This window comes from Nicotiana attenuata, unplaced genomic scaffold (genome assembly GCF_001879085.1).
Source record: "Nicotiana attenuata strain UT unplaced genomic scaffold, NIATTr2, whole genome shotgun sequence".
Classification (NCBI taxonomy): domain Eukaryota; kingdom Viridiplantae; phylum Streptophyta; class Magnoliopsida; order Solanales; family Solanaceae; genus Nicotiana; species Nicotiana attenuata.
In genome coordinates, this window is record NW_017671535.1 from 69,860 (window position 1) to 89,026 (window position 19,167).

The 19,167-nt window shown below is 39.4% G+C and overlaps 1 protein-coding gene across 1 annotated transcript; it reads left to right on the forward strand.

Moving 5' to 3' along the window:
* Nucleotides 1-16,756: 16,756 nt before the first annotated feature.
* Nucleotides 16,757-18,869, forward strand: LOC109208851. The gene is made up of 4 exons (XM_019372007.1): nucleotides 16,757-16,836; nucleotides 16,959-17,423; nucleotides 17,572-18,253; nucleotides 18,390-18,869. The coding sequence occupies exons 1-4, from the start codon at nucleotides 16,757-16,759 to the stop codon at nucleotides 18,867-18,869; spliced, it is 1,707 nt and encodes a 568-aa protein (XP_019227552.1).
* The last annotated feature ends 298 nt before the right edge of the window (nucleotides 18,870-19,167 follow it).

Consider the following 19,167-nt stretch of genomic DNA (forward strand, 5'->3'; position numbering starts at 1 on the left):
TTGGAGGGTTAAATAGGGTTTCTATATAGGTTAATATCAGAAGGTTCTAGGTCTTTGGACAGCTGTCCCCATTTTTAGCAAAAGATGCTGAAAATGGGTGGGAAAACGGATAGACAGCTGTAAAACATGCTGTGCTATTCTGATTTTCAGAATTTTAGGTTAGAATATTCCTTTTTGATGCCTTTTTGTGCACTCTATAAGACGAAAAATATTCCCTCACTCACACACAGACACATTCATTAGCATTTCTGCACAAAAGATTCTGAAAAACATATAGAGAGATTAGTATTTTCTTCTGAAAATCCAAATTCTGAAAATACCAAGATAGATACAAAAAAACACTCTAAAATGAGTTTCTCTTAGCTGTGGATTTTTCTGGAAATACTGGTTCCTTTTTAGCTGGGGTTTGCTGGTTAAAGCCTGGTTGTCTTTCTTGCTGGATTCTGGTTGGAATTTCTGAGTAGCTGTTGTCTGATTGCTGTTGATTTAAGCTCCAAATCAGCCTTGTTTACTGACCTTTATTTGGCCCCTTTTGTTGCTGTTTTTGGATCATTATTAGGTATGTAATCACACCCCTTTTATGGAATGAATCTTCTTATTCAAATCTGAAGTTTATTACTCATATATTTCCATGTGATATGCTAAGAAATGGCACTTGTGCGAACTATCTTATTGCCTGCTTTCTCTCAAGTATGATTGTTCAGCAAACCATATGAACTTTGTTTGTTTTCATCTCGATTCATTTAGCATATGACTAAGTTTGTTTCCCTCCCCCTTCTTTTTTTTTTCTAATTTGATCTCTATGTGAACTTAGAGTAGGACCATGGCTTGGAAGCCTTTGTTTGTTTTTGAGTCTGACCTTCAATATGGTCAGACCCATGAACAACACTGCTTTTCTTTTTCTCATTCTTGCATTGGTTATTCAAGTTTGATTTGATAATACAGTAGGTCCATGCATTTGGAGACATTTTGTGAATCCAACCTTTCACATGGTCAGATCCATGAAAGTCTAAGTTGAAACAAAAGCTGGTTTGGTAGTAAGAAGCCTCAGAGCTGGAACTAAGTACTAGCCTGCATGAAACAACTCTATAGCTGATTTTCTTGCAAGTTGGAGTTATTTTCGAAGGATTTTGTAATAGCAGGAAGATTCAAAGTTAGGAAGAAAGCTGTTCTTCACCTTAATTTTTTTAGACACATAGTTGTATTTAGGAGAATATTGTAAATTCATGGACTGTCACCATTAAAAGACTGTTGGAATGTTCTAATTTTCAAATTTGATTATGTTTGATTATTAGTTAGATTCATAGCATGTGATCACTTTGTAATAAGAATAGCCTACTATTTGCAAAACTGTCTGAATGTAGCATGAATTGGGCCAAACTTGCAACAAGGCCCAATATGGGAATCACTTGAGCAAGTCTGGGGTTGGGCGAATGGGTCTGGGCATTGAACCCAGTAGAATGACGTTTAATTATAAAGTTTTCTTTGAAGATTATAGTGTAAAAACATGTTATTATGTCTTGCTAGTTCTGCGTCTAATTATTAATGAGCATTATTGTTTGATCCTTGAATACTGATTTTTGCTTAACAAGCAATTGATAGGCAAATTCGGTTAATTGTAAAGGTGGATGGGCCCAGCTAGAAAATGTGTACTAACTGGGCCCGCCTGATTTAGCCCAATGTGGGCAAACTTGATTAAGATTCCAACAAGGGCAAGAGCCTTTGAGTTCTTTTTCTGCTGGGCCAAACCTTGAGCCCAAATACAGCTTTTCAAAGCTGAATTTTTCCTGATTTAATCAAGCAATGAGCGCCCAAGCCCAAACTCCTTTCAAAAAAATAAATAATTTAAAAGCCTAGCCCTCTCACAATTTAAGTTAAAAGATTCATAGTTTGAACTTCAAATTAGGATTTAAATACAAGTATCCTTAGTTTTGCTTAAGTGAAATGCAACCCTTGTTAAAAACAAAATTGAGGTGCGCCATACACAAGTAAAAATCTGTAACTTATGGCCCTCACATTAGGTGTTAATTTAGTATAGTGAAACACCTTTTTAAACACTCGTAGTTTGTTTTAGGCGCGTTCATAATTAAATCATCATAGTTGCGGGTACGGTTCCCGTGACGTAGTTGTGATACCTAATTCGGGGGTGCATTTCATGTAACCCGATCATAACAACTTAAATTTTTTAATAAAATAAACATGTCGTGAATCGAGGGTGCATTTCATGTAGCGTGATTCGCGTTGTGTTTTATTCAAGTAAATAATCCCATGGATCCTAAAAGCGGTTTCTAAATTAATAAAAGTGGTTATAAATTTAAAATGCAGAATAAGTTTAAAACTTGTAATTAATCAGATATTAGGCCAATTTTAATAATTTAAGCGACCGTGCTAGAACCACGGAACCCGGGAGTGCCTAACACCTTCTCCCAGGTTAACAGAATTCCTTATCTAGAATTTCTGATTTGCCGACTTACAAAGTAAAGTTGAAATTTTCTCGATTTAGGATTTTAAAATAAACTGGTGACTTGGGACACCAAATAAACTATTCCAAGTGGCGACTCTGAAAAATAAATAAAATAATTCCATTTCGATTAATGTCACTTTAATTGGAAAAACTCCCTTATATACTCCCATTCGGGTGGTAAAAAAGGATGTGTGACAGCTCTGGCGACTCTACTGGGGATCAAAACCCAGAACTTTCGGTTCAGGGTTCAAGAATTCGAGCTTAGAATAACTGTTATACTTGGCTTTATTTATTATCTGATTTTTACATGTTTGAGCCTAATGTGCTAAATGCCGCTTTTTACCGCTTTGATATTGATAGAACTATATAAATTATTACGAAACCCTTTTCTCTCTGAGTCTTCTAAATCATCTGGGAAGTGTGCACTTCGTGTAACTTCTTTTCTGTTAGAGTCATATCCCAATTTTAGAACGAGGATCGAACAAGTTGCAAAGCCGGTGAAGCTTCTGTATTCCCGGTACGCTGCCCCCCTCGGCTCGATCTGTCCGCTCGGGTAAGCCAAGTCTAGAACAATACACCCAGGTTTTTAAACCTAGTATAACAAAGCCTCATGCCGGATCCCTAGTAGGAACGCTTGTTTGCATCACGTGCATTTGACTTTGGGAACTCAACACAGGGGTTGGGTCCGTCTAGGGCAGTTATACCCTAAATCAAAAAGACCATCCTGATGCATTTTTACTTGCTTCTTGTACATTTATTTGCTTCGGATTGCATGTTGACCGGCTTCTAGAATAAGGGAGAAAAATTGGAAAAATCAAATTGAGGTATGAGAAAGATAATTACCCGTCTTTGGAAAATCTGGTGTCCAAAAAGTACCGAAACGCTGCCTAAATTTTGAAAAAAAAAAAGAAAAAGAGAAAAAAGAAAATTGTTTCAAAAAAATAAAATAAATATTTGGTGTTGTTTTCTGTTGCGTCAAAACTTCCCGAACTACGCAAGTTTGATTCTCACCGGATGTGGGATACATAGGAAACCCTCACCGGGTCCAACTCCATTTTTGCAAAAATAACCAAAAAAATATGAAATGTTGTTATTTTGTCATAAATAAAATTAGGTGATGTTGTTCTTGTCTAAATAGTCAAAATATCCCCAAAAAGGGCGCCGGAAGGCTGCTTTTGCAAGAACAGCCACCTATGGTCCTTTTTCGAATTATTGGCCGATTAGCGAACACATCCCTAATATCTTCTTTCCTGAGGTGCTGAAGGGCCGTATTTGCAAAGGTGTTTTTGTTTTGGATTGCAATTTTGAAAAATTGATAATCTTCTCTTGAGTCAAAATAAATCATGGTCTTTTAACCGATCACTTTAAATAAATGTGCAGGATGAGTACTATTGAAAATGAACCCTTCACAGTCCTCGAGAAAATCCCGTTAGAACTCCATATGTCAGCAAAGGTGCTGCGATAAAAGCTTTGGGCGGTCTCATTGGTCTTTTGAAGATTAAACCGAGGTTGGATATAATTGAGGCTTTAATACCTTTTTGGGACCCGACGCATAATGTGTTCCACTTCTCTGATTTTGAGCTAACCCTTACACTTGAGGAAATAGCGGGCTACGCTGGTCTTAGTGGGAATCTCAAAAATCGGTACCCAGTGGCACCAAGAGCGGTGACTCCTCACAAGTTTCTGGACCTTCTGAGTATCAGTCGGGAAGTCAAAGATGGAAATTTGGCCGAGGGATTTTGCACATTCTACTTCCTGTACCATCATTGTGGGGATCCCCACGGTTTTGAGGCTCCAGATACTGGTCTAACTCATTCAGGGAACAAAGGTAAATGGGAAGCACGTCGGGGACTGGCTTTTATAGTGGCATTCTTGGGAATCTTAATCTGCCCATGAAAGGATGGACATATAGACTTGGGGCTCGTGGGAATGGCCGACTTCATGATTAAAAAGGCTAATGGCACCATTGTACCGATGATCCTACTAGAGATTTATCGAGCTCTAACTGTTTGCCGAGCAGGGGGAAATTTTTTTGAGGGTTGCAACATGCTTTTACAACTTTGGATGGAAGAACACCTTTGCCATCGTCCGGGGTACATGAACTATGGTATGACTGGTCTTAACTGCATTGAAGAACATGAAAACCGGATGGATGGTCATGAGTTTCCGGAAGGTACGGAGGCACGGTTCGCACCTTTGAGTTCCTTGACTGCAAGCAAAATTGAGTGGACATTCGGTTGGCTCCTGGTCACTGAAGTCATTTATATGTCGGCCGAAGTGTGCTTTCTTCTATTAATAGGTCTCTAGAGCATTCAACCATATGCTCCACACAGGGTTCTGCGCCAGCTAGGCATGTACCAAACTATCCCTCATGATGAACATTTGAGTCGACAAGTCATTGAACTAGGTCCAAAATCTGCATTCCCGGAAGAAAAGGTTCGCCAGATTTGGCATTAGTGTAGGTTCCTGGAGCCAAAGACTCGGGTACGGGATTTGTCCAAAGGCGAGTTAGAGCCTAGTTACATGACCTGGTATGGTAAAAGGTTTCAAGTCCATCAAGATCCCGAACGGCCTGCCAAAAGGCCTCACGTCCAACAATTCACTGATGGGGCACATGAGCAATGGGATTGGTTGGCAAAAGAGACAAGCTATAGGGCCACGATAAGCAAATTGGAGGGGCAAATCAAAGATCTTAAATTCGACAGTAGTGTACAGGCTGCTGCTGATGAAGGGGAGAAGAAGAAGTTGGCCCAAGAAAACAAAGCCCTTCGAGCCCAGATCCAAAAAATGAAGGGCTGCTGAGAATCAGGAAAGGAGCCGAACGGATGAAAGACTCATAAACGGTCTTAGGAGGAAGATATCTGCGTATAAGGATGATTTGGAAAAATCCGAGGGTAGTTTGGCAAGAGCCCGGGCATAGTTGGCGAAGAACGCAGAGGGACGAGCAGAGTTTGTCCGGCAATTGAAAAGGAAATATGATGGAGAAGTCACAAACCTGAAGAAAAAGCTAACTACCCTCGAGAATGAGATAGCCAAACAAACAAAGAACTTTAAAGCAGAGAGGGAACATTGTTATGCACTATTGTCTCAGCTAGAAGAAGATATGCAACAGTTGCAGGGTCAAAGCCATCATGACACCCAAATACTAGAAGCTAAATCTCAACAAATCGGACGTTTGCTCCAAGAGAAAGGCATCATTAGGGAAAGGGTTAGAGCAATTGCCGACTACATCGTCATGAAATGCCATGAATGTGAGGACATGACTAGAACCACCTTCTTCGCCTCAATGATGACCTTTGTTCGCCAAATAATGAATGACCTGGATCATCTCCAAGGAGATCTTGCACATAGGCCCGTGGCGAGACCGACTGATGTCCCAGGGGCCCCTGGAGCAGTTTTGGAAGCACTTATGTATTCTTGATTTTTGTTTCGAGTCTGTATTTCAGTTTCTAGTTCTAGAGTCTGTTTCGAGTCTATTTTTAGTTTTTCAATTCCTAGAAAGGTATGATGGAGTCTTTGTAATAGAGAAAATTAGAAGTTTTTATTTTAATGAAATTTGAAAAACCCAGAATTGTTATTTCCTTTATTTCACATTTATTCCTTGAACTATGTGATGATCTAATTCACGCGGCGTCGTAATTCGTAGGCAATCCCAATCGAATCTGGTCATGGTTTTAAATAATTCAAATAAAAGAAAGAGAGAAAACAAGAAAAGAGAGAAAACCAAGAAAAAAGAGAGAAAACAAGAAAAAGAGAATAACAAGAATAAGAGAGAAAAACAATGATAAAGTGCAAGAGAGAGCAAAAAGTGAAAAGCGCCAAAAGAAAAGAAAGATCGGGGAGATGAACAAAAAGCTGGGATGAGACACGCAACCATTGCAAAACATGTAGAAACACATTTAACTATATAGGTGCATCACATCCCCCAGTGTGCGATTCCCTGTGTGATAATTGTCTCAAACTAACCGGTTTGTTGTGTCTGCTGTTGAGATCAAGTTTTATTTTAAGGTGGTTGGTTTTGTGGTAACCTGGCTTTGCACCCTTACTTTACAAGATCCAAGGGAAGTGTCGAAATGTCGTCAGAAAGTCATCTACCAACAATTCCCATCCCAAAGGATAGCCCAATATCGGCTATCCCAACATCAGAGTCAGCGGCCGCTGAAGAGAATAGGGTACTGCGCCTCCGCATGTTGGAAATGTGGGACGTTTGGTCCAACGATAGAGAGCCACCTAGTGCAATACTTGGTTTCCCCGAGCTACTTCCCAGAGCAAGTGGAACTTCCAACATCCCAATAAATGACCCGAACACCCCACTCGGATATCCCACCATCTCAGCCCACTTTACCGGAACGCCTTCTGAGGTTCGCCCCCAGGCATTGATTTCGGGAGTGGCTTCCAACATATTCACCGCACCACCAACCTCGGCTACGGCACAACCCACTTTTCCCAGGCCAAGCTATGAGACATCATCCTTTACTTTCCAAGTACCACCTTTTCCATCAGACACGGCCCATTTCACCATCAATTCTTACCCCTAACAACCTCGATATGAGTTTACTGCGGGACAAGAGAGAGCTGCAAAGAATCCCGAGCAAGAGGAAATCACTCAGAAAATGAGAAGCATGGAACAAAGCCTCAAGAATATACAAGGTTTAAGTGGCCAGAAGAGCGTATCCTACGCCGATTTATGTATGTTCCCGTATGTTCATCTGCCCATTGGTTTTAAGACTCCCAAGTTATAAAAGTATAACGGGCACGGGGACCCCATAGCCCACCTCAAGAGGTATTGCAATCAACTAAGAGGGGCAGGAGGAAAAGAAGATCTCCTAATGGCTTACTTAGGAGAAAGTCTAGTTGGAATTGCATCCGAGTGGTATATGGATCAAGACATATCTCGCTGGCACATATGGGATGATTTGGCTCGAGATTTTGTCAGGCAATTTCAGTACAATATAAACATAGCTCCAGACAGAAATTCTCTGTCTAATCTCAAAAGAAGTCTTCGGAGAGTTTTCGAGAATATGCTGTCAAGTGGCGTGAACAAGCTGCCAGGGTGAAACCCCCGATGGATGAGACCGAGATGGTCAGTGTCTTCCTATAAGCCCAAGAGGCTAACTACTTCCAGAACATAATGTCTGCAATAGGAAAGCCGTTTGCTGAGGCTATCAAAATTGGGGAGATGGTCGAATATGGTTTGAAGACAGGCTGCATATTGAGCCAGTCTGCTATAAGAGCTATGTCCCAAGCAATCCAGAGCGAGTCAGGGGGTGTAGCAAACAGAAAGAAGAAAGAAGAAGTGGAGGTGGTGGCTTCAAGTCTGAGAAACCCCCGTCAACCCTGAGGTTACTTCCCTCAAAACACCCTGCAACATTATTATCCTCGCCAGGATGTGGCTTATGCCATGGCTCATCAGCCTTATGCAGTGATGAATGCCCAGCCATACGCTCGACCATAATAACAGTTTAACCAAAACCGAGCTCCACTTCCTAGAAATAACCTTTCTCCCCAAGCTCCATATAATCCCGACCCCCACAAAATAATTTTACATACGATGCCCGTGCCCGGGAGCCACCCAGAAGAACCAACTTCATGCCCATTGGTGAATCATATTATAGACTTTTCCCTAAGCTGGTCCAAATGGGTTTGTTGCAACCTGTACCCCAAAATAGGCAAAACCTAGAGTCGCCCTCCTACCGACCCGGTACCCAATGTGCTTATCATTCAGGAGCGGAAGGGCATGACACTGAAGACTGTTGGACTCTTAAAAGGGTGGTCGAAAGTCTAATAGAGCAAAAGCAGGTAGAGCTGAAAGATGAAGAGATCCCCAATGTGACCAATAACCCATTGCCGGCCACAACAACGGGCCAGTTATTGGGATGATTTGTGAAGATAAAGAGTTTGACCCAGCTCTGAAAGCCATCATTTCCATCGCTGATGTTGAAAAAAAGCCAAGGGCGGCTGCAAAGCAAGATAAAGGGGAGAAGAAGAGAAACTTTACCCCTCAAAGTGTAGAAAAGATAGTGGAAACCAAATCAGGGGCAGCAGCCCCTAAAGAGACCATTCTTTATGTTCCCCGGGCTCACAGGAAAGAACAGTTTGTGTTGAGTCCTGTGACGACCCGGCCGGTCGTCTTAAGAATTAACGTTGCGATCCCCTATTAACTGCTTCCCCTAAGTTCATTTCTGCCATTTTGGTTTGCCGGGACGTTCGGTGTTGAGTTTCGAAGAGTTTTGGGACACTTAGTCCCTAAGTGAGAGCTTAAGTGTTGAAAAATGGTTCGTAGTCGGAACTATGTGAAGACAACCTCGGAATGAAAATTCGATGGTTCGGTTAGCTCCGTTAGGCGATTTCGGGGTTGGGAGCGTGTTCAGAATGTATTTTGGAAGTCCGTAGCTCATTTAGACTTGAAATGCCGAAGTTTGAATTTTTGAAGTTTCTGGTCCGATAGTGAGTTTTTGATCCGAGGATCGGATTGGAATTCCGGAAGTTGCAGTAGCTCCGTCATGTCATTTGGGATGTGTGTGCAAAATTTCAGGTCATTCAGACGTGTTTTGGTTAGGTTTTTGATCGAAAGTGTAGTTTGATAAAATTGGAAGTTCTTAGGCTCAAATCCTTGTTTAATTCGAGTTTCCGGCGTTGTTTTAGGTGGCTTAAGGATTGGTACAAGTTTGAATGAGGTATTAGGTGTTATTGGTGCTTTTGGTTGAGGCCCCGGGGGCCTCGGGATGATTTCGGGTGGTTAACGGCAAAATTTGAGAAGTGTTGCAGCAGCTGAAGTTTTTCCCTTCTGGTATTTTCGCTTCTGCGGCTTGGGAACCGCAGAAGCGGAGCCGCAGAAGCGGCCTTAGCACCGCAGAAGCGGGTTTGGGCATAGTTTTCAGGCTCCGCAGATGCGGAGAAAATACCGCAGAAGCGGACTCGCATCTGCGAGAAAGGAACCGCAGAAGCGGAATCTTGGATTTTCATCAGAACCGCAGAAGCGGCTTAAATTCCGCAGAGGCAGAACCGCCTAAGCGGTTATTGGTCCGCAGAAGCGGATATTGGATCTTTAGTGAAAGTCGTAGAAGCGGATATTGGATCTTTAGTGAAAGTCACAGAAGCGACTCATTTTCCGCATAAGCGGGACCGCAGAAGCGGTCCCTTGTCCGCAGAAGCGGAAATCCCTGAGCAGATATAGAAATTTCGAGGGTTAGTTTTCATAAGTTAGAAAAATCAAATTGAGCTCGGGGAAGGGCGATTTTTAGAGGGTTTTGAAGAGAAGACTATTGGGTAACGTTTCTTTAATCCCTTCTAGTTATATTTCATAATTTTGTAGTTAAATCTATCATTAAAATTTGAATTTGGGATCAAAAATTGGAAAATTGGGTGAAACTTCATAGGCTAAACTATTGGGTTTTTAAGTGGGTGTTTGACCTCCGATTTGGGAGATTTTTATATGGTTAGACTCGTGAGAGTACGAGGGTTCTGAAAATGTAAAAATTATTTGATTCTGAGGCGTTTTCCTGAAGGGCATTTTGGTCATTTTTCCTAATTTCACACCGTAGCTTTGAATTAAATAGCAAAACCAGTTGTTTGCGATGTTATTTACGATATGTAATTGAATTGAATAGATTTGGGCCATTTGGAGTCGGATACTCGTGGCAAGGGCGTGATTTCTAGTTGGTTTTGAGCCGGTTCGAGGTAAGTGGCTTGTCTAACCTTGTGTGGGGGACCTTTCCCCTTAGGATATTATATTGGTAATTGAATGCCTTGTGCGTGAGGTGACGAGTGCGTACTTGAGCTAATTGTTAAGAAACCCGATTTTACTTTAAATATTTAGACTGAGTTTCTTTCTTACCTGCTTTATTCTATTTGCAATTATAGCCTGTGTTAGTTTAGAAAAGCATGCTTAGCTGACCTAAATTGCCTATTTGCTTAAGTTGCCTTGATTGTACTACGTGAAGCATGTTAGGCTAGAACTACTTGTTGCCTTGTATTTTCTCGTACTCTAGTTCTGAATATCTTCTTGTTGTGGCTGCGTATTTACATTGGGACTACGGATGTGGGATTCCGGTAGCTCCCCCCTTGTTTGTTTACTTTGGGACTGCGGGTTCGATTCCCGATAGATCCCCCTGCATATTTACTTTGGGACTGCGGGTTAGATTCCCGATAGATCCCCCTACATATTTACTTTGGGACTGCGGGTTCGATTCCCGATAGATCCCTCTGCACATTGATAGTTGGACTACGGGACGGTATCCCGGGAGATCCTTCGAATATATACATATGATGGACTACGGGACGGTATCCCGGGAGATCCACTGGACAGTTGAGAAAAGGACTACAGGACGGTATCCTGGGAGATCCTCATTGTTACCATTGGTACTGAGCTATACATATTTGTGTTTACTCCGTTCCTTATGCAATTGTTATTGCTTGTTTAGCCTGTCTTATTCCATTGTTGTACTCATTATTACTGCCTATTTTCATACTGTTAATTCATATTATATTGTTTAACCTCAGTAGGGCCCTGACCTTCCTCGTCACTACCCAACCGAGGTTAGGCTTGGCACTTACTGAGTACCGTCGTGGTGTACTCATGCCCCTTCTGCGCATGTTTTTCATGTGCAGACCCACGTACCTCTACTCAGGCGCACTATCCTTGAGACGAGGAGATACACGGAGACTTCGAGGTATATCTGCCGCGTCCGCAGACCAGGAGTCTTTATTTTGTTCCAACTTTAGTACTTAATTTATCCCCTTTCTCTCAGTTGCTTAGATATTCTGGAGTTAGAGCAGCGTACTATGTTTCTGTTAGCATGTGGTTCCCGTGAGTTTCCGGGTTTTGNGTTCGTATGCGGTCCTGAGGAGCTCGGGTGAGTTTCGGATAGGTTTGGACTGCATTGTGCTCGTTTTTCTTATGCTTCGACGTCGTTTCTTCAAGCATAAATGATATCATATTGAACAAATGAGCTCCGATTACTGTTTTGAATGAAGCATTAGATCCGTATCGTAATTACGGACCCGTAGCAAAAAGAATCGTCGAATTTGGACATCGTATGAGGATTTTATGGCCATTTTACCAAGGTTGCCCAGATTTTCAGGTTAATGACGAAATTGCCCCTGACGGCGTATTAAAAACCTGCACTATTTGCAAATCTTAAAACCTACATATCTCCTTCATTATAAGGTCAAATTGAGTGATTCAAAAGCCTAAATTCATTAGAATTTCACAAGGAATCCATTGGGAGCAGTAAAACGCGTGAACAGTATACCTATAATGAGCAGGGTGAGTTTTCTTCCAATTTTTGAACGGGAAGAAGCTTCTGAGGCGATTTTTAAGAGAGAAAATCAGTGGGTATCACAGAGGTAAGTGATTTGATTATTAAAACTCGTTTATGGGTGATTATAGACCATAATCCCAGCCTTTAATTCATGAAAAACAGTAGAAAAATAGGATTTTGGGGCCTGAGATTATGAGACATTTAGGGGTCGATTTGATGGGTCAAACGGACTCCGATTTTGGTGTTCTTTATATGTACGGAATTGGCAGAAGATGCAGAACACTTTTCTGTAAAAATTTCTGAGTTTCGAGAAGTGGGCCCGGGGCTTGGGTTTTGTCAATTTCGGGATTATTGATGTTTTTCGATTATTTTCGATTGGGTATTGATGCTATAGCATAATGTGACGTATTCGTTGTGGTTTTGGTCAGATTCGACGCGCGAGGAGGTCGATTTGAGAGTCAAGGGCATAGCGAGCTAGGATTTTGGCCGGCTTGAGGTTAGTAATAGATGTAAATGTTGTGTTAAGGGTTTGAAACCCCGAATTTGCACATTATAGTGCTATGTTGAGGTGACTTGCACGCCGGATAACGGGCGTGGGGTAGAGCACCGTCGGGGATCGTGACTTGGTCCGTCCCGCTTAATAAAATTACTACCTAATTGATTGAAGCTTAGTAGATATCCTTATAAAAATGGATTAATTATCATAATTGGGCTTCGTGCCAACTGATTGAATCCTTCAGGGATTGTTTTTACTGGTTTCTTACCATATTTTCAGACAATTGAACTCAGTCCTAGTATTTAGTATTGTTTTGCAAACTCAGCCACTTTTTCTCAAAATTTGGAACTTAAATAATATTTCTAATGAAGTTTGGGCTGAATATTTCCATATTATTGTGCCCGAGGGGCTTATATGATTCTGGACTGAGTATGGGATCGGGCTGCGCGCCGCAGCAGTATTATATTGATATTGATATGAGGCTTAGGGCCTAATGGATGCCACGAGATGGCTTGATATTGCGCTTGGGCCGTAAGGGGCCCCTCCCGGAGTCTGCACACCCCCAGTGAGCGCCATCGACGATAAATAAGTGGAGTGTGCTGCACGCCGCAGCGGGTACTTGAGAGTACCGTACTATTTGTTGCATGTCTTAGTTGATTGTCATTCATTTACTCATCTGTTGCAGCATCATTGTTTTCATTGGTTTATTGAGTTGACATTATCTAGATTAAACTGCTGTAATTATAGCTTACATTGTGCCTATCCAGGATTTCTTACTCTCAACCCTTATTTATGTTTATTACTCTCTGGGTTGGAAGTACTCACATTACTCCCTGCACCTTGTGTGCAGATCTATGTGCACCCACTGAGGCTGAGTGAGGATTTCTCTGCCGAGCATCATATCTGGGAGCATCAAGGTAGCTGCATGACGTCCGCAGTCCTGATCTTCCCATCTAACCTATTTGCTTTATTTCCGCATTTCTTTAGAGCAATATGTAGTAGGTTGACACCCGTGTATTAGAGGCTCAGACTTGTGACACCGGATTCTTCAGGCTGTGTAGTAGTATTTCTACTTGGGTTTTCTGCATGTTTTAATTATATTTTAGAGTTTCAGTATTATGACTTAGTAATTATTTGTGTTAATTGAATCATGAACTGTATAAAAAGGGTTAAGGTTGTTGAATTGGTCGGGCTTGCCTAGTAGTGTGTTGGGTGCCATCACGATCGGGGTTGGGGTCATAACAAGTTGGTATCAGAGCCTAGGTTACTTGGTCTCGCGAGTCATGAGCCGGTTTAGTAGAGTCTCGTGGATCGGTACGGAGACGTCTGCACTTATCCTCGAGAGGCTGCAGAACCTTTAGGAAAACTACACATTCTTGAATTCTTATCGTGCGTCCTTGATTCAGCTTGAAAAGAAACTCTTGAAATTCCTTCCACGTGTTCGTACGCACGCATGAGCGCTCAGTATCAGATGTGCCTTGATGGCTTGTGATTCCCCGATCGAGGGGCGAGATGTAATCTCTGTGAGTTTATGTTGGGCCAGTCTGGAGGACTTGAGGCCGGATCTTTTTCTATGGCTTGAGCACCGAGGTGCTGATTGTGTGAGCAAGTGTTTCGAACTTATATGTTCGGCATTGCCCCTATTAGTGGGAGTGACGGCCGGTTAGCTACGTGGTGAGTATGTTAGTGCTGCAAGGTGCATCTATGTGACTTGGAGGTGATGAGGAAGGCCTNCTAAAAATTTCAGCACTTAGTAAGCTGAAGTTTTTGTCCTGGATTCATTAATTTATTCATACAGATTTTTCAAAAACTTCAGCCCATTGTTCTGAAGTTAGTTAGTTCATTTCTAAAAAATTCAGCACTTAGTAAGCCGAAGTTTTTGTCCTGGATTCAATAATTTTGTCATACAGATTTTTCAAAAACTTCAACCCTTTTGTGCTGAAGGTAGTTAGTTCATTTCTAAAAACTTCAGCACTTAGTAAGCTGAAGTTTTGTCATGGATTCATTAATTTTGTCATACAGATTTTTCAAAAATTTCAGCCATTTGTGCTGAAGTTAGTTAGTTCATTTCTAAAAACCAGCACGGGATGCTGAAGTTTTTTTAGTTTATCTTAAAAAACTTCAGCAGAACGAGCTGAAGTTTTTCTCCTACACTATGTACTTTATTAATTTTTTTTTTTTTGAAAAACTTCATACCAAAAAAAGCTTAAGTTTTCCGGAATATGCAAAACATTTTTCATATAATTTTTAGTATGCAGATTTTTTTTAGTTCATCTGCTAAAACATACTTAATATTTTGTCGTGCAATATGTAATTTTCGGATATGTTTTTTCTAACTCCTCTGTTATTTTCTAAGTTTAAAAAGGATTAATATTAAATGAAAAACGCACAAATACATTAATACAAAAATATCATTTTTCATTACATAAAATAAAACATAAATTGAAATTGAAATTATTTAGTTCATTCATCAAAACTTCAGTAAAGAGAGCTGAAGTTTTCCTCCTGCACTTTGTATTTTATTATGATTTTTTTGAAATACTTCATACCAAAAAATGCTTAATTTTCAGATGAATTTTTTTAATTCCTGCTGTAGTTATTTAGTTCATTTCCTCTGTCATTTTTTGTGTTTGAAGAGAATTAATATTAAAAAAAAATGCACAAAAAACATAAATCAAAAACAGAAATTTTCATTAAATAAAATAAAATTACATAAAAATCAAATAATATAATAATCCTTTATCTAAAAGGGTTATACAAAAAAAAAAGACTAATCGTCCATATTATCATCGTCGTCGTCGTCACTGTCAGATGGACGAGCATCTTCATCAACAAGATTATCAAATTTCACAAACATCTTAAGCCTATCAAGCTAGGTGTTGATTTCTTCCAGCTCCCTGTCATACTTCTCTATGAGCTCATCCAGTTTGAGCTCAAAAGCCTCTATTATGTCTTGCTTAATCTCGTCAATTATTTGCCTTATTACAGTATTCATTTTTCTTCGTTTTGTATTTTATCTGCTAAAATATATGTGTTTGAGTTAATAAACTCACAAGACATAGCACACTTATATAAGCGAAAAAAATTCTCCATGGTATATGAAAAGGCATAGAGGAATTTTAAACGTCTAATGAAAATCGTGCATGAACCTGATAGGAATGTAATTATTACACTAACACATACCCCAAAGCAAAATACTTACTACTTTAATTGTGTTTGTATACTATACAATTAATGCACTCTAAAAACTTCATGCTGAAACATACTGAAGTTTATTAAGTTCATTTGCTAAAATTTCACCCAATGTGCTGAAGTTGTTAAGTTCATTTCTGAAAACTTCAGCACCTAACAAGCTGAAGTTTTTGTTCTGGATTAATTAATTTTGTCGTAGAGCTTTTTCAAATAACTTCAGCCCATTGTGCTTAGTTAGTTCATTTCTAAAAACTTCAGCACTTAGTAAGCTGAAGTTTTTGTCCTGGATTCATTAATTTTGTAATACAGATTTTTCAAAAACTTCAGCCCATTGTGCTGAAGTTAGTTAGTTCATTTCTAAAAACTTCAGCATTTAGTAAGCTAAAGTTTTTGTCCTGGACTCATTACTTTTGTCATACAGATTTTTCAAAAAACTTCAGCAGTAGATGTTGAAGTGCTTTAGTTCATTTGTAAAAACTTCAGGACAAACAACCTAAAAGTTTTCCTCCTGGACTATGTAATTTTCTCTTGCATGCTGAAGTTTAATTTAGTTTATGCTTAAGTCTTGGCCTGCTTTAATCACCTTCTTCATCAGCTTTTGTTTTTAGAAAACTTCACTATCAACAAGCTGAAATGTTCTACTATATTTGCTCAACTTCAGCTACATAATTAAATTCTTCTGTTCACTTTCCTAATACTTGGCACTAAACATGCTTCTGCAGGATGAGTTCGATTTGTGTTGCTATTACTTTCAATGGGAGGTGGACTCTTGATTTCAAATACTTGGATCATGATACAAAACTTGTTCTGCTTAATAAGCAAGTATCATTTAATACTTTCCTGAAGAAAATTAGTGAAGTTACAAATATTGATTCAAGCAGAAATTCACTAAAGGTATGGTTTGATATCAAACTAAATACAAGCAAAGGAATGCTTGTAACTTCAGATGAAGAACTCAGTACCTGTATACATTTGCTTACAACTGATTCAACCTACAAGAATTGCCATTTCGTCGTCGAAAAAATACAACATTCATAATTTGCAGCATTCAAACAATCTCTTGCATATACAATATATTCAGAACCATTTGCTGATTATCAACATGAACTAGGACAACCAATAATGGAACTAGAGAACGAGCAACAACATTCTAACATTACAGCTGCTTCAGAATATACAATGCTGCAATAATTACCCGCTCTTCCAATAAATTCATACCAGTTTGTCGATGACCAGGAAGAAGAAGGACAGCTAATAATGCAAATTGACAACCAACACACAATCCAACAAAGTTTTTTGTAACCTTCTTCAATGATAAGCAACAACTAAAATGAAGTAAACATGGAGCTTATACCGATAACATCAGATAGAATTGAAGAAATTGCTGAAACTTCTAGTGCTTCTCAGAAATCAAGAAAAAAGTAAGGAGAAAGCTGAAAGAATCTCCACCATGTAAAATACTTAGGCACGATGCGTTGCCTGAGGAAGTAAGAGTCGGATCAATTTTTGAGAACAAACAAAACATGACTAAATTTTTTTGCAGCTTGGAGATAAACCAGAAAGTTGAATTCACTTTTGTTAGATCATGTTCAAAGAGATACGAACTGAAATGCATCGTAGAGAAATGTGGTTGGAATGTACGTGCTACCAGAATAAAAAATTCCACACTATTCAGGGTGATAAAATATCATAACAACCATGAATGCTCGATTGATGCAAGAAAATCAGATCAGAAGCATGCTACATCAAATTTTATAAGTGAACAAATTATAGAACACGTGCGAAACAAAAAGATAGAGGTTACACCCGCCTTTGGAGAAAATAAAATGAAAAAGAAATTTGGAATTGACATTGGTTATCACAAGGCATGGCGCGCTATTCAAAAAGCAATTGCTTGCATAAGGGGAACACCGGAAGAGAACTACCAGATTCTTCCTTCATACCTACACATGATGGTGCAAAAAAACCCAGGAACGTACACAAGCATAAAAAGAGATGAGCAAAATAGGTAAGCAAAACAATACTAACCATCAACCTGAAGTTTCAAATGTTCAAAACTTCACACCATATGATTTGTTTTTTTGTGTTTCACTGTACAAATTTACTTACATGTTCTTTGCTCCTGTGGCATCAATAGCTGGTTGGTCCTACTGTAGAGCCATTATTGCAGTAGATGCAATGTTTTTAAAGTCAAAATATTATGGTGTTCTATTTGTTGCTGTATCAAAGGATGCAAACAATCAAATCGTTCCTCTATCTTTTGGTATAGCAGAGTCAAAAAACAATGAGGCATACATTTGGTTCTTCGGGGAAATGAGAAAAGCAGTTCAAGTCCGTCGTGAACTGGTTTTCTTGTCAGATAGAAACCAATCGATCGCAAATGGGATTAGAAAAGTTTATCCTGAAGCTCACCATGGTATCTGCCTCTATCACTTTGAGAAAAATTTAAAGCAAAGACATGCAAAAGCCACGGTAATAAATCTTTTTCAAAGTGCTGCAAGGTCATACAAACGTGAAGATTTTAATCAGTTGATGTCCCAACTCAAAAGTGTTGACAAGAAAACATATAATTACATAATGGAAGAGCCTCCAGAGAGATGGGCTCGATCGTGGTTCCTACGGCGACGTATGCTAACAACAAACATGGTAGAATCAATGAATTCCGTTTTACTAAAAGCGAGAGAGATGCCTATTTTAAGAATGTTAGATTTCATCCAAAAAAAGTTGGGAGAGTGGTTTTACGAACGGAGAAAAAAAGCAAATGAAACTTTTCACAAGGTATCAATATGGGCAGAAGAAGAGATGACTAAGAAGATGGACTTGGCTTGCAAAATATTTGTGAGTATATTTATTAACTTCAGCTTTTTATATCTGTTGCAGTGATTTACTGCTTACATTTAAAAAACTTCATACTTTTTCTTTTCGAAGCAACAATACGCTAATACAGTTTATCTTAATTTTTATTCCTTCTTAGGTGTTCAACCTTGATTCAATGTTGTTTAGAATAAATAGTGAAGGAATCGAATTTATTGTGGACTTAAAGAAGAGAACTTGTGACTGCTTGGAATTCCAACTTGATGAATTGCCCTGTCCACATGCAATTGCTGCTATTAATAAGAGATATTTGCAGAAATCTAATTACTGCTCAAATTGGTATTCAAAGAAAACATGGTTGAAAACATATGAAGGACATGTGAATACCGTGGGACATCAAAAATCATGGGATATTCCACAAAATGTAGAACCTGATATCACAAAACCTTCCGATGTAGAGATTTTACAAGGAAGAAGACAAAAGAAGAGGCATATCCCTGCGACTGAATCAGTACCATTGAAGTCTACCAAATGCAGTCGATGCAAACAAGTTGGGCATAACAAAACAACTTGCTTGTCTTCTCCAGCACTTCATCCATATTCCAAGAAACACACTGAAAAATACTCCAACCTTCAATAATCCTTGGTCTGAATTTAGACTTTCATTATTATATGAAATATTTGAAATGTGATTTTTTCATAGGAATAAAAAAAAAGCTCTTGGACTATTTTATATACTGTTAAAGTACAAATCACTCATTTTTGTTGCGCAGGCTTATAGGTCTGGTTGTATTTTAAAAAAGTATGCAATGACTTCAGCGAGAAAAAACCTCAGGTTACGTTATGTGAAATACATATCCTTAACAAACACACACACACACACAAAAACACACACACACACAACACACACACATACACACACACACATACGCGTACAA